Source organism: Marmota flaviventris, chromosome 6 (assembly GCF_047511675.1).
Source record: "Marmota flaviventris isolate mMarFla1 chromosome 6, mMarFla1.hap1, whole genome shotgun sequence".
NCBI classification, from domain to species: Eukaryota; Metazoa; Chordata; class Mammalia; order Rodentia; family Sciuridae; genus Marmota; species Marmota flaviventris.
Window position 1 is genome coordinate 150,564,396 of NC_092503.1, and position 15,851 is coordinate 150,580,246.

Sequence of the window (15,851 nt, forward strand, 5' to 3'; positions counted from 1 at the left end):
CCCCTGAGAGCTGCTTTCTAACTCGGCTCCTGATGGAAATGAATCAACAGACGACATACAGGAGAGAAGGAAGCCGGTGGCTTTCCACGTTGGTGTCCAGACATGAAGCATGCCGACTCTCGGCCACCCAAGTCCACCGGATGGCTGTCTGTTTCAGCAAACCCTCCCGTGCATTCGGACCCAGAACTGCCAGCGTAAGCCTCCCTAGAGGTTCCTGACATACCAACTCAGACATCTGTCATAACCCAGCTTTCTGGGGTTGGTGACTACAAAATTAGGCATCTGCCATCTTGTTTTGAGCAAAACCATGAAGTGGGTGACAGTAGTCTTCAGCATCCTTTCACCTCATTTTTTGGCCCTTTTCTTCTCTTGCTTTCTTCTGAGCTCCCTCTTTACTTCTTTGTTGGTCAAAATTCCAGGGACTTCCTAAGGCTAGGGCAGAGACCCCTAAGAAACACATCTGAAGACACAGCACACCTAACTATGCGGTGTGAGGTGCTGGGGGCCACCTGGGGAAGCACGGTGAGAGGCTTTGAGAGTGGCTGCCCGGGACCTGCAGGTTGCACCGAGAACCCCTCAGGTTCTCCGGAAGAGGCTGATGCACTCTAGAACCAGATGCAGGTGCCTCTGGCACTGACACCTGACTGGATGCTCTTCCATCTTCCGCATCTTCCCGTGCCCCTCCCCCAGGGGTGCCGTTTATTTTGCTGTCCATGTGGGACTTTGTTTGCAGCCTGTGGCTTTTCCAATGAAACACTGCAAACAAAGCTTTGATGAGGATGGAGAGGTCGGTTGGGCTTCCCCAGAGGAAGGCACCAGCTCTCACTCCCAAGAGGGTTACAGAAAGCAAGTCATAGTCAGCTGGTGTCTGCTTGCTTCCCCCAAGGCTTGCTTTAAACCATTCCTGAAGTTCATTTTCCTGCTCCAGGACCACAGAACGACAGGTGTCCCCCAACCTGCCTGAGAACCAGAGTGCTAATGGAGGAGTTCACACGAATGCACAGTCTGGGCCTTTACCAAACGGTCCCTCTCCTCTGTGCACACACGAGTCAGCAGCAGATAGATGCGCATGTTCCCCCACAGAGGTCACCAGGGCTCTGAGAGCCCTGCACACGTGTGATGGACAAACTCAGCAGAAACCCTCGGTAAATCTGCCGTTCCCGAAAACCCCTGTGTGTGGCTTTTTCTTTCACACTGTTTTGAATTGCCTGAGTGAGCCAAATTCTCCCTTTGCAGGCACCAGACTCAGCAGGTTCAATGAAGTTTCTCCTCAATAGGAGGCTGTCTGGTGGGGACCACTCATGGAACTTTGCAGAAGGTAGAAGCAAGTGGCTCAGAATATCTCAAAGTGGGAATGAAAGCCCTTTGACGTGTGGACTGATGAGTTTAAAAATGAGTGGGGTTTGGTTGGCTAAGGGGACCCAGAGTTCCAGGGAGCTGAAAGAAGGCACAGGCAAATCCTCAGAAAGGTCTCGTCTACGGAGGCCAAAGGAAAGGGATTTGAAGCAGATCTCTAGGTACCCTGCAGTTCTCCACCCCAGCCTCAACCCCCATTGTTCAGTGAAAGGCCATTTGGAGGAAGAGACTAATTAATGAAATTGCCCATCTTCACTAATTGGCCTTGCCAGAAAATTGGTCTATTAGCAACAGGCTGAATGTCGTTACTAGGGAAAATGAAAAAACGCTAACGACAGTGTGCATCTTGGGATAACCACGGAAAATGTCTGAGCTACAGTTTTAACTATAGAAGTCGGGCCATCCCGAATCACCGTTCCCATGGCAACCATAATTCAGGCGAAGCTGCAAGGCTTGTGGTGGATGCGGAGGGTGCCCGAGTGGCATCGTTGCCGGGAGAGTGCAGTTATTTTATTTACAGCCGTGCTGCGGGAAGTTTTATCTTATGGTCTTTGGAAATATGGTCATTAGAGACCAACAAAAGCCTTCTGAATCACCGAAAAATATACGTATTGAGAGGTAGAAAAACGTGCAGCTCAGAGCTTCACATTTACAAGGTCAAAATGCAACAGAAATTGAAAAATTCTGTTCTTCCCTAAGCAATATCTGAAATTTGAGATTTTTGAGCAATATAGTCCCAGCAATCAGACAACCAGGACAAAGAGGAAGGAAGATGGCGTCCTTCAAAAATGGCTTTGAGAAAAATATAAGCCCATTTAAACATTCACAAGACTTCATTATGCTGGCGATGATGTCAATTTGTGGTTTTAAAAATAAATGATTCACAAATTTTAGTTTGATTTCAAACATTTTCTTCGTGGAGGAAAAATAAAATCCTTAGATGAGAAGTAGTGAGGAATAGAATCAAAATTAAGGTGGTCATTACAGCAAACGTTTTGGAAAAATGTGTGCCCAAACGTGGTAAATGGAAGGATAAAAACTGGTCATTTCCCATTTGGTGAGCATCCTGTGCCCTTCCATCCCAGAAAATCGTCTGATATTGACACTGGGGTTAACCCAACCCATCCAAGGTGTTTACTTTTCAAAAATGCATTAAGCTGGTACTTACCTATTATCTATCATAGAGTTACATCATTTCCGAGAGTTAGAATCTGACCCCAAACAGATATGAAGCTAACAAGGAAGAGATTAAGAAGACATCAGTAAGCAAAAAGGAATAAAAACTCATGGCCAAATCAGACTGAATCACTCTATAGGGAAAGAATTTTTCCTTCCCACAAATGAAGGGCAGGGGAAGCAGGGGTGGGGATAAAACAAACAAAAAACAAGAAAACTCCCTTTTATCACCAAACCAAAAAAGCCATAGTCTAAAGCAAGACATGTCAGCACCTGGTGGCTGAGTAGTTTGGGTTCCTAACTCTGCTCCTTCCCAGCCCTTAAAGACTTACCTTAGAGGAAGTGAAATCAGGAAAGGAGAATGGAAAGCAAGAAAAGAGCCACGGGGTGCATCTCTCTCATGGGAGGCTTTGTGTCTAGGTTGTAAATTGGAAACATGGCCCAGAACCCGAGGGGACTACTCCTTGAGAATGGCAAACGTTGCAATCAGGTAGAGTTAGCAGCACCCAAAAATAAAGCCTGGATATCCCCTCCACTGAGCCCTTCCTTTCCCTACACCCTGTTCCTTTAGGCCCTAGAAGAAGAGAGAGCACAAAGCATTTCACCCTCAAGTTGTTGCTTGAGAGGAAAGACACTAGCTTCACTATGGAATCCAGAGACTCAAGGAATCACTTGTGATTTTACAGAAAATTTTAAGTATCTGGACACGGAGGGTCAAGTATGAACAAGATGAAAAGAACCAGGAGGGCAGCTACAAAAAGTGTACCAGAATAGAACATGAGGTGCAAAGTAAAGAGATGTGGGCTGACCCTTTGTGTTAGTCAGCTTTCCATTACTCTAACCAAATACCAGAGGGAATCAAATTAAAAAGAGGAAAGGTTATTTTGTCTCACAGTTTCAGGAGGCTCAATCCACACTCATTTGGGCCTGTGGTAAGACCTTATATCATGGGGGGAGTGCATGGCAGAGGAAGCTCTCACCTTGCAGCCAGAATGAAAGGGAGAAAAGCTAGACCAGGACTCCATGATCACCTTCAAGGACATTTCCGCCACTAACCTAAAGACCTCCCTCTAGCCCCCACCTCTCAAAGGTTCCTCTTCCTCCCAGTAGCGCCAGGTTGGGAACCAACCCTTCAACACATGGCCCCCTGGGGCACAGTCCAGATCCCAATGCTAATACCCTTGAAGAAAATAAACTTAAGTAACAGAAACAGAATCCTCACTATGGCTTAATAAGAATAGAACTTGCACTCTGTGAATTTTGACAAAGTGTAAAAGTAATTTTAAAATAGCTTAAAGAAAAGGTGAGAGAATGATAGTGAATGAAAAGTGGAAAGTCTAGTCAATCAAGTGCTCAGAACAATGGTGGCGCACCAGACAGGAGGATCATGGGTTCAAAGCCAGCCTCGGCCATGGTGAGGCGCTAAGCAACTCAGTGAGACCCTGTCTCTAGATAAAGTACAAAACAGGGCTGGGGAGGTGGCTTAGTGGTCAAGTGCCTCTGAATTCAATCCCCAGTACTTCACCTTCCCACAAAAATAACTCAGAACTTCATTAAAATACAGAAATGATTAACTAGACACATTAACATGTGAGACCTGTTAAAATGTTTACTAACAGTAGAAAAAAAATATTCATCTGATTACATTGAACACAGATTTCAGACAAATAAGTTCAAGACAGACTCTAAGCACTATGGAGATAAGTATTCCAATCTGATAATATATTACAATTTTTTTAACCTTAGAATGATCACTTAGGACATAATAGCTATTATAGTGCAGTAAGTTTTTCAGTTTTACAGTTACTTTTCATATCTACTATTCAATTATAATTAAAATATATGCTTTTAATTTAAAAAAAAACAGTGGTAGGTATGGTCTCATTTTGTAAGTTTCTCTGCATTTCTTTCTTTTTTTTTTTTTTTTTTGTTTTGGTTGTTGTTGGTGGGGATCAAACCCAGGACCTGTGCATGCAAGGCAAGCACTCTACACTGAGCTGCATCTCCAGCCCTCTTTGTATAAATTCTGTAGGAAATTGTGTTTAGCTAATACTGATAATGATATGTCACATGTTATTTATCCATTTATCAGACATTTTTAAAAAAAAACTTCTATCTCTGAAACATTCTGCATTTCTAATGATTATTTCAAATCACTATGCTGTATCTTACCAAAAAAAAAAATCCTGAATCGTCTTTAAAACTAGGTAGTACACTTAAAACGATCGATTCTGGGTGAAAAGGTACTTGACATGATTTTTGACATGATCTTGGTACACTTAACTGATTACTTAAGTATGAGTAGAGAGTGAAAGACAGAAGGTGTTCCCACCTGCACGCATCCTTTTGTGAACCTGCGGTCCTGGCACCCCCTGGCCAAGGCCCAGAGTGACATTGAAAACTCTTTTCCAGACCTTAAGGAGGATCCCAGAAGCCATGCCTCTTGGTGAGCATATCTTTGTGGGGGTGGCTTATGGGACGATTCTTTGTCTACTAGAAGGTGTCGAACAGATTTGGGGCACAGGGAAGGAGGACAGGAGACAGAGACACTCTGTGAAAACAAGAGCCTGTGGGGCCTTGAACTTTTAAGCACTTGGTGAGACAGAATTCACATACGCTAACATCCGCCTTTTCAAAGCGTAGGATTCCGCAGTTTTTAGCAAATTCACCAAGTTGTGAAACCATCACCGCTGTCTAACCTGTCCCTCCCAACAGGAACCCCTGCCCATCAGCAGTTCACCCTCCCGGCAGCCCCGGCAACCACTGATCCCCTTTCTGTCTCTGCAGATTTGCTGATTCTGAACGTTTTGTATAAATGGGGTCATACGAACGTGCTCTTTTGTGAGTGGCTTCCGTTGCTCAGCATGTTTTCAAGAGTCATCTATGTTGCAGCATGTGACAGGACTCGGTTTCTTCTTTGGGGGCTGAATAATACACCGTTGTGTAGACACATCACACGTTATTTATCCATGTGTCTGCTAACGGACCTTAGCAGGTTTTTTCATTTTTTGGCTCTAGGACCGTTCATCGATGAGTCACTGTGGGAAGATCTGGTCACATCCTTCTTGGGTTTGTTCCTTGGGGTGGAGTTACTGGGTCCTGGGATAACCTTTGGTATAGGGACCCAAACACTGAAGCTGCCTTCTTCCTCTTGGTTTTCAGGCGGAAATGGTGCACGGTGCCTTCCAGGCCCAGCGGGCGTTCCTTCTGATGGCCTCGCAGTACCAACAACCCCAGGAGGTAAGAAGAGTCGTGAGAGTCGGGCTGCCCAGGGAGTGGCAGACTAAGACACGGGGCAGGGAACCAGCAGGTCCATGTCCTGCGAGGGAAATCCAAAATGAGACTCCTAGCACTTTCAGATTCCACCTCTGATCCAATCGTGGTGTGGAACATTTCTCCTGTCTTTATATAAATTTTGGAGGCGAGTTTTTAAGACTATATATGCCAGGCTGGGTCTGTGGCTCAGTGGTAGAGCGCTTGCCCAGCACGTGTGAGGCACTGGGTCTCATTCTCAGCATCACATAAAACTAAATGAATAAAATAAGGGTCCATCAACAACTAAAAAATTAAAAAATAAAGAATATATATGCCAGTGACAAAAAGAAAGCATTATGTGTGTCTTCTTACTACTGATATTGTGTCATTATGGCTAAATCCATAGCCCAACAATGGACATCACTAAGACAAAAGGTCATCTGCAACCTGCTCTTTTTACAGGCCTCCCAACGTTTTTATGACTGAGGAAATGTTCACCCCCAACTTTTACTGCTGATTTTGTGCTGTTTTGTTGTCAAAGACTGTTCACCTCCACGATCAGCCATAAGTTCTTCGTATAGATTTGATTAGCTCCTGGTTCGTAAGCAGCAGGGCCAGGCGGAGCCAGAGCTTCTCAGGCCTCTTCCGTTTCTGGGGGACCTCAAGAGCATTCTTGCAGTTTCTGATTCATTGGGTCTGGAATGTGGCCCGAGATGTTCTTGTTAATCAGCTCCTAAGTGATTCCCAAACTGCTGATCTTCTTTCTCATTCAATAAGATCCTCTCCAATTTGGGTGTTTTCAGAGTGAGGATGAGCAGCTTGAGCATCACTTAGGAGCTTATTAAAAAGCAAAAACACCAAAATTGGAGAGAACTCTTATGAATCTGTAAGTACGCAGGCCTAGCCCACCTCTCCTTTCTCTGCCACGAGGAATACAGATTAACATTTCTTAAACATATTTAGAGATGTTAGAGGGTTTGATGCTAATTTGCAACAACATTGTCGATGTTATCATTTTAATGACCTTTAACTTATTGTACATGGCCATGTAGGGCCCAGAGCAAATTGTAATATATATAGGAATAAAAATGATAAGAGAGGTTGGGTGTGGTGGTGCACACCTCTAACCCTAGCTACTCAGGAGGCTGAGATCACAAGTTCAAGGCCAGCCTTGGTGATTTAGTGAGTCCCTTTCCCAAAATTTTCGAAAAGGGCTGGGGAGGAAGCTCAATAGTAGAGTGCCCCTGGGCTCCATCCCCAGTACTGAGGGGGGAAAAATGATAAGAGGAAAATGGTGGTTGGTATGGGTCCTTCCCATTTCCCAGACCACCATAAAATTGCTCATTCTGTAAAGCCAGGCCCTACCCACAAGCCCAAACCACTGACATCATATCATGCAGATGGCCACATTCCCTTTACCACACATTCATAATGTCTCCATCATGCCGATTGGGTAATGAATGAAATTATTCATTAAAAAGCTGATCTACTGCCAGCATATTTTGTGAGATAAGAGATACAAATTGCTCTTTTGACTAAATATTATGCATCTAAAAAGTGGATCAAAATGATATAAATAAAAAGGATAAATTGATCCTATATGATGACACAGTAGCTTAAATGTAATAGCTTACTTTGAATTTAAAAACACCTCCTGAAATTAAAAGACTTCAGCTGAGAATGAGGGAATATAGAACCTTGGCCTTCAGGGGCCAACACTCAGCTCCAGAAAAGAACAACCCCTGAGACCCGTACCCTCCCTGGAATAGCCATTCCCAGCCTTGCCTGTGCTGTGGGATCACCTGGAAAGTTCCGTTCTGTTCTGTTTTCAATGCCAATGCCCCGAGCTAGTCACGGTGGTGCACACCGCTAATCCCAGCAATTCAGGAGGTCGAGGCAGGAGGATTGCAAGTTCACGGCCAGCTTTAGCAACTTAGGAAGGTCCTAAGCAACTGAGCAAGATCCTGTCTCTAAACAAAAAATAAAAAAGGGCTAGGATTGTGGCTTAATAGAAAAGCACCTCTGGCTTCAATCCCCAGGACCCAAAACATAAAAATATAAAAATAAATAAATACCGATGCTACCCTGAGTCATTCTGACATAACTTGTCTGAAGAGTGACCTTGACCTGACTTTCTTTGCTGGTGCTGGACTCAGTCCCTTGGCCACAGCTCCAAAGGTAATTCTAACTGTAAATAGTGCTGTTGTCTCCCATCTGAAGATGTGTCACTTCCCTCCATGTGAGAGGGGGGCGTGAGCACACTGCCAGGCGATGGGTCTGCAGAGATGCAAAGATTCCATTTTCCACGGTAGAAGCATTTGCCTGCGTGGTCTTCTCTATCCCTCTTTTGCAAAAGAAAAATGCAACTAGGAAATTACAGTGTAATACCTTCTGGGTTCCGCCTCAGCCTGCCCTCTGATAAAGCGAGGAGAGGAGGTTTCAGTTGTGTCCCAGGTGGACAAACTGTGACTCTTCCTCCCTGGTGATCCTGGCAGTCCCTTCTCTAAGCCTCTCCGTTGGCCTTACGGGCCTCATGTAAGAGTCACTAAACACTGATGAGGACTTGAGCTAGTGTGGGGTGACCTGGTGCACTGGAACTGTGGGACCCCACGGGAGCCATGGTCAGGGCACCTATGTGGCTTGGCACATGGCTGCGCAGAGTTGGGTCATTGCTCTGCTGCATTCTTGATAGAAGGGGGCAAGCATGCATGGAACTGTCCCCAGAGGCACTTACGCAGCGCTCTTAGTGTATTAAGGCCCAGCAGGAACAGGGAGGCAAAGGCACAGCAGTTTTTTGGTGCCCGCCTCCATTTCTGGCCCAACCATCTACTCCTCTTTCTCCTTCACCCAGAGCGCTGGCCTGCAGCTTGCACCTGGGAGAAAATCAAGTTAGAGAGGTCACCACCAGTGGTGAAGACCTTCCATGGCCAGCTTTGGTCTCCCCTGTCATCCTAGAGGATAAATCATAAAGAGCATTATCATAAAGCCCAGGGTATTTTCTCATGGGAGCAATATTGTATCGGTCCATGTTATTGTTTTTTTTTTTTTTTTCTTCTTCTTTCAGGAGGGAAAGGATTAACTGCTATAATTTTAACTCCCACTGACATCCAGTAGTGCGTGAGAATTTTTTTGGTGTGCGTGAGAATCCCCTGGATTCACAGAACACTGGGCCCCACTTACAGAGTTTCTAATTCAGTAGGTCTAGGTTGAGCCCCGGGTATCTGCAGTTCTAAGGAGTCTCCGGGTGATGGAGATGCTGCTGGTCCAGGGACCACACTTTGAGAAGCTGCTGTGTGTGGATCGCCCTCCCCATTAAACCTTCAGCTCAAATGTATTTAAGAAGCTTCAGAATTTACCTTCCAACTGTCTCTAGACCACTGCTTCTCAAACTTCACTGTTCACCTGGAGATTTTGTTCAAGTAGAGGGTCTGGCTTAATAGGTTTCAGCTGGGCCCAAAATGTCTAGTTCTGACAAATTCCCAGGCGATGCTGCTGCTGCTCGTCTGTCCCTGCACTTTGAGTAGCAAGTCCTCACCACCCAAAGTCTCCACATGCACAAGATCCCTCAGTACTCAAACATCAAACTCATATTCTCTTCTAACATTTCTCTGTCAAAGTAGGCTACACCATGCTGCAGTAACAAACATCTCCAAGGCTCAGTGACTTAGAATTGCAAAGATTGATTTCGTGATCACACTGCATGCCCATTACAAGTTGACTCACTTTCTAGTGGAGGAGTTATTAAGCAATTACTCATATAATTGTTTTGGAGTCATAATGGGGTTCTGAGAGAAAATGGTAAAGAATGACTTTTTAATTGGAGTTTTGGATATGGGGAAGGAAGATATTTTAGGATGGGAGGACCTTCCAAATGTGCCTTGGTAATGAAGGTGACCACCCACAATGCCAAAGTATAAAGCAAAGCTAAGCCAGAGAGACCTTATTACACCTTGATTCAGATTTCTGACCTAGAGAAACTGGAAGGTAATAAATGGGTATTTTAAGCCATTCCATTTGGGGTAATTTGTTATGAAGCCAGCAATAGAAAACTAACATGGGTTGCCTTGATTCCCTTCATTCTGGTTTTTTTTTTTTTTTTGGTTTTTTTGAGGGGGAATTGGGGATTGAACTCTGGGGCACTTAACCATTGAGCCACACCGCTAGACCTTTTTTTGGGTTGGGGGACAGTGTCTTGCTAAATTACTGAGGCTGGCTTTGAACTTTGATCCTCCTGCCTCAGCCTCCTGAGCCACTGGGATTACAGGCACGAACAACCATGCTTGGCTCATGCTGGATTCTGAAACAACTTTTTGAAATAAGGATATGGGACCAGGCATGGTAAAGCACATGCCAGAAATCCTCGTGACTCAGGAGACTGAGGCAAGAGGATCCTAAATTTGAAACCAGCCATATCAACTTATCAAGACCCTCAGTGACTTAACGAGACCCTGTCTCAAAATAAAAAATAAAAATAAAAGGTACAGGTATGAAAACACGAATGGTGTAACTCTACTTTGTGCACAACCAGAGGTATGAAAAATGGTGCTCTCTATGTGTAATATGAATTGTAATGCATTCTGCTGTCATAGGTAATAAATTAGAATAAATAAAAAACATATATATATATATCTATATATAAATGGGCCGGGGATGTACCTCAGTGTTGGAACACCCGTGGGTTCAATCTCTTGCACAAAAATAAAGAAAGAAAGGAACCAGGGAGCGAGGGAGGGAAAGGAAGGGAAGGAAAGATTAAACTATAGGCCGCAAACCAAAATGAAATGTGTCCCCTAGTATCTGAACCCAAATCCTCCATCCATCCTAGAAGAAGCAGGATAAGGGGTTGATCTAGAGACCTGATTGACAATGGTGACATCCAATTCCAAGTTTCCTTTCTCATTTTGGTACCGAGCAATAAGTCTCTCGCGTTCTCTCATATAAGGGCTTTCAATTTTTTCAACCATGACCCATGGAAAAAAAAAACATATTTTCTTTCATCACCTAGTTTCACAAAATAACAATTATTTTTACCATGTGCACAGCATTTTGATATTTTCCTTCTGGTTTCTCCTATTGCTGTTCTTTTTTTTTTTTTTAAGACTGGTCATGACCCACGGAATCAATTTCACGATGTACTAATGGATCACCCTCTGCAGTTCCAGAGCACCCCTCTCTCATTGATATATTACAATACTCATGACATAAAACACATCACAAAACATTTGCAGAACATCTCATGCTTTTCTTGTCTCCCTTGTTGTAATTTATAAAATTAATCTTTGGGCGAAAGAATGGTCCGGGCCTTAGAGCATCATCATCTAGGAATTTCAGTGACAATTTATGAAGCCTGTCTTCTTCCAGTTGAAAGGAGGATTCTTACATGGAAAATTTCCAAGAAGCCCCCAACCTGGCATCAGGCTCAACCACTCATTTCCATCTAGAACAGGTGGCCACAGCGACAGTATGTCCCTTCTAATTTTACAAACAGGAAAAACAGCCATACATTAACAACCTGGCCGCAGGATGAGACCCGGGCCCATTCCTTTATTCACCATCTGGGTTCGTCTGTTTTCTGTTACTCTCAAGAAATACCTGAGTCTGGGTATTTTTTTAAAGAACAGATTTATTTAGCTCGGGTTTGGAGATAGAAAATCCAAACAGCATGTCTCTGACTCTGGCAAGAGCCCCCGCTAAGCCACATCATGGTGGCTGGCATCATGGTGAGAGTGTGTGTGAGAGGGAGAGAGCACACGATGCAGGAAGTCAGAGACCAGGGAGGGGTTGGATTGCTCTTCTTTTTTGGGACCTGAACCCAGGGGCGCTTTAACCACTGAGCCGTATCCCCAGCCCATTTTTTATTTCACTTTGAGACAGGGCCTCGAAATCCTCCTGCCACAGCCTCCCGAGCTGTGGGGGTGACAGGCGGGTTATAAAGACTTGCTGTTTTGTAACAAGCCCCTTGCAGGAACTAGCCAGGATCCCACCAGAACTCCCACTGACATCCAGTGAGCCACTCTCCAAGGTCCCACCACCTCTCACATGGCCACACTGAGGACCAAGCTTCTTGGACACACTCAAACCACCTGCAAACCATAGCCCCATCCAAATTCCTTTTTACAGACCCTACACCTAAGAGCTACACTGCACTGTCATTTACAGGAGTTTTATATACAATGTGGTCAGATCAATAGGGAGAGGTGGAATTTTGGAGGGGCCTCGAAACATCTCCCATCACCGGGGAGAGACAGGAAGCGGGATCCTTAGTGATCTGTGCTGGGTGTGACCCCAACTCTGGCCTGAACTAAAAATGCAACCTCTAGTGGGCCACAGCCTCAGACCCCCTGGACGGACGCCACCCCCAGGAGGACTGTAACCAGGGGAGTCGGGGAAGGTCTCCCCCAGCTCTGCTGGTCCAGCTCTGGTTATCCGCAGGAGCAGAGGGGAAGTACCTGGATGGGGAGAACCACAGCTGTTGTCCATAAGCAGACAGACTCCTCCTTCCCTCCCACTCACTTTCCATATTTTTCTCCAGCGTTTCTTAATGCTGCTGAGACCTGTCAGTAAAATGATCTGTGTGTGTGTGTGTGTGTACGTGTGTACGTGCATGGAATTAATGGGCAAGGACACACAGAGGAAAAAAATTAACCCTAAGTTTTCCAACCTCCAGGAAGATGATTGATTAGTCACTGACCACCCGTATTAGCCAGCTTTGTGTCACTGTAATGAAATGCCTGACACAGGCTACTTAGCAAATAAAGAGGTTTGTTTTCCCTCATGGTTCTCGAGATTCTAGTTCAAGATCAAGTGGCCCTGTTGGTTTGGGCCCCTGGTGAGGAAGCCAGATGGCAAAGGCAGGGAGCTTGTGTCAGAGCAAACCACCCACAATAGGAACTGAGAGGCAGAGAGTGAGGGAAGGGGGAGAGTCCCATGATGCCTCTCAAGGGCAAGCCCCCAATGGCCTAAGGACCTCCCACCAGGCGCCTCCTCCTAAAGGGTCACCGCATCTCCTAATATTGCCACCCTGGAGACCAAGTCTTTGCCTGTGGACCTTCAGGGTCCACTACCCAAATTCAACCCACAGCACTGCCCTGTAGATTGTATTCTATCCAAAAGGCGAGGAAGCTGAGCTCGTACTCCTCCCGAGGGGAGCGCTTCACCCTCCCTCTCCTGACTGTATCCAGACTTGCAGTCCTCATGCTGGGGACCACCCGGGCCTTGCCCCTGCTCGCATGCAATGGCTCTACCTCGGCCCAGCCTCGGATTTGCACTTTAAAAGGAAATAGTGCCTGTGCAGGAGCAGAACTTCACCTCTGATCCTCTCCTTTCACTCCGTGGACAGTCTGAAAGCTGAGAGGGGGAAAGGAGGGCTGGAGGCTCCTGCTGGCCACCCCTCCCTCTCTGAGGCATCTGCAGGCCGCAGGGCAGACCTCTGCTCAGCCGGCTCTCACCTGACAGGGTTGTTCTGATGTTTGGAGCCATAACAATGTGCTAGTGATTTGCTGATCTTCAGCTTAGGAAGAAAGCATAGTGGAAGTAACCTTAGGAGGTCAGCCAACTATTTAAGAACCTGAGGATCCAGATTACCAGGGGGCAAAGGTGTGTTTGGGATTTTAATAAAATTAATAGTAAATGATAACTGAGGAAATAGATACGTTTACCCTGATTTAAACATTACACAATGTATACACACATGGAAACATCACGTGGTACCCCTCAAATAATGTGCAATTTTTTTGGGGGGGGGTGGGCCAGGGATTGAACTCTGGGTCACTCAACCACTGAGCCACATCCCCAGCCCTATTTTGTATTTTATTTAGAGACAGGGTCTCACTGAGTTGCTTAGCACCTTGCTTCTGCTGAGGCTGGCTTTGAACTCCCCATCCTCCTGTGATCCTCTTGCCTCAGCCTCCTGAGCTACTGGAATTACAGGGTGGGCCATAGCACCCAGCAAATGATGTACCATTTTTATGTTCTTGTGTATCAATTAAAGAAATACGTTTAGGAAAAGCACAGTGGCACATAACTGTAACCTCAGTGACTGAGGAAGCTGACGCAAGAGGATCACAAGTTAGAGGCCAGCCTTGGAAATTGAGCAGTACCCTGCCTCAAATAAAAGTAAAAAGGGATGGGGATATAGCTCATGGTAGAGTGCCCTGGGTTAAATCCCCAGTACAAAAAAAAAAAAAAATTTTTTTAATTAAAAAAAATATCAATTTGTAAGGGTGGCCAGGAGCAGAAACTTTGGAGTTGAGTTTACCTGGATTTGAATCCAAGGTCTTTTACACATTAGCTCTGCTAATCCAAATGCAAGAAAAACAAATTTATCTGTGTCTCCTTAAAAAAAATTTTTTTTAGTGGTAGTTGGACACAATACCTTTATTTTATTTATTTATTTTTATGTGGTGTGAGGATCCAACCCAGGGCCTCACACAGGCTAGGCGAGCGCTCTACCGCTGAGCCACAACCCCCGCCTGCCTGCGTCTCTTAACGGGGCAAATCCTCCCTCTTCTTCTGGGTGGTTATTGGAGAATGAACCTGGCAATGTCCACCAAGCCACTAACTTTTTAAGTGGCCCCCTTGGGGCAAGGCAATCCAAGTTGCTAAGTGGGTGTCTTCTTACCTTTAGAACAGGGATGACAGCCCCTACTTTGTGAGTTATTGTGAGCACTAACTGACACAGAGCACACAAGGGTCTGGTGGCCGAGAGAGGAGTTTAGTTATCAGTCACTGGGTCCCACCCTTCTAGCTCAAAGTCCCCAAATCTCAAAGGCTTACCACAATAGAGCTTTTTTTCCTAGCTCACCTGAGGTTGACAGGCTCCTGTGGTCATCAGGGAGCAGGCTTCTTCCATGTTGGGCTCCCCTCCCCACCTCCTCTAGGTCCTCAGCGTTGACTTAGGAAGGAGAATGCCAGTCACTTCCAGAAAGGTTTAATTGGGCCAGGCCCAGAAGTAGCATGTCACCTTTACCTTCATTCAATCAAATGGCCACCCTCGCCACCAGGGAGCGTCAGAAATCTAACCCACTCCTACACCTGTAAGGAATAATCCACATTCACAGAGAACATCTGACCCCTCCACGGGACTGGGCCGTTTGGCGTGAATACAGTGAGGTCTCTCTGCAGAAACATTGTCTGTCATTCCAGAAACTCACCTGGGTTTTCCAGGTTAATACCCCATTTCTCTGCCCAGCCAAAAACAAAAGACAACAAAGTCTTTCAAACCTAACAACTGAATTTTTTATTATATTTGTGCATAAATAGATAAAGGTATATCCAGGCTTGGGGCAGGGGGGTTGCGCACCTGTAATCCCAGTGACTCTGGAGGCTGAAGCAGAATTGTAGTTTTTTGACCAGCCTCAGCAATTTAGCAAGGGCCTAGCAACTAAGTAAGACCCTGTTTCCAAATAAAAAAATAAAAAGGGCTGGGGATGTGACTCAGTGGCAAAGCACCCCTAGGTTCAGTCCCCAGTGCCAAAATTAAAATAAAATAAATATAGGTCTATCTAAACAAGTAGCTCAGTTTCTTTTAATCAGAGTGAGTTCATCCTTTTTGCCTAGGTAACATATACCATAACTGTAAGGTGGCGAGTTATTGTTGGATATTTTAAAATGACAAACCAGTATTCCTGTGACTTTGATCTCGGAGCATGCCTTGGGTGGATTACTCAGTGCTAGGGGAAGGTCTGGAAATTGTAAAGGGAAAGCAAACCCATGAACCAAGCCAAACTCCCAAGTGTTTCTTTAGTCCATGCCCAGAAAATGTCTCAGCATTGCTCAATGCAGGTTGCCGAGCCTTCTAGAAAGACGGGGCCGTGATGACTGCTGCTGAGCTCTGTTGTCAGGGCCCGCGTGACAGGGAACATAATGCAATAAATCAGCTTTGGCCCTAATGTAAAATGAAATGCCTGCTTTGAGATATTGCTCGAACATTGGAGCTTTTTCTTAATACAAAGGCATCCAGAAAATTATCTGTTGAATCACAACTGTTAATTATGTGGGCAGAGCAAGTGTGTTAATGGTTTTTAAATATTAAAATTTTAAATCCACATTAATGAGTTTTACAA

At 45.2% G+C, this 15,851-nt stretch overlaps 1 protein-coding gene across 1 annotated transcript in view; it reads left to right on the forward strand.

Annotated features, from left to right (window-relative positions):
* The window catches only part of Cap2 (cyclase associated actin cytoskeleton regulatory protein 2), a 131,693-nt gene that overhangs the window by 50,290 nt on the left and 65,552 nt on the right, over positions 1-15,851 (forward strand). The window contains exon 4 of the mRNA XM_027948205.3: positions 5,695-5,772. Coding sequence (XP_027804006.2) covers positions 5,695-5,772 — 78 coding nt within the window. The remainder of the gene's footprint in view (positions 1-5,694; positions 5,773-15,851) is intronic.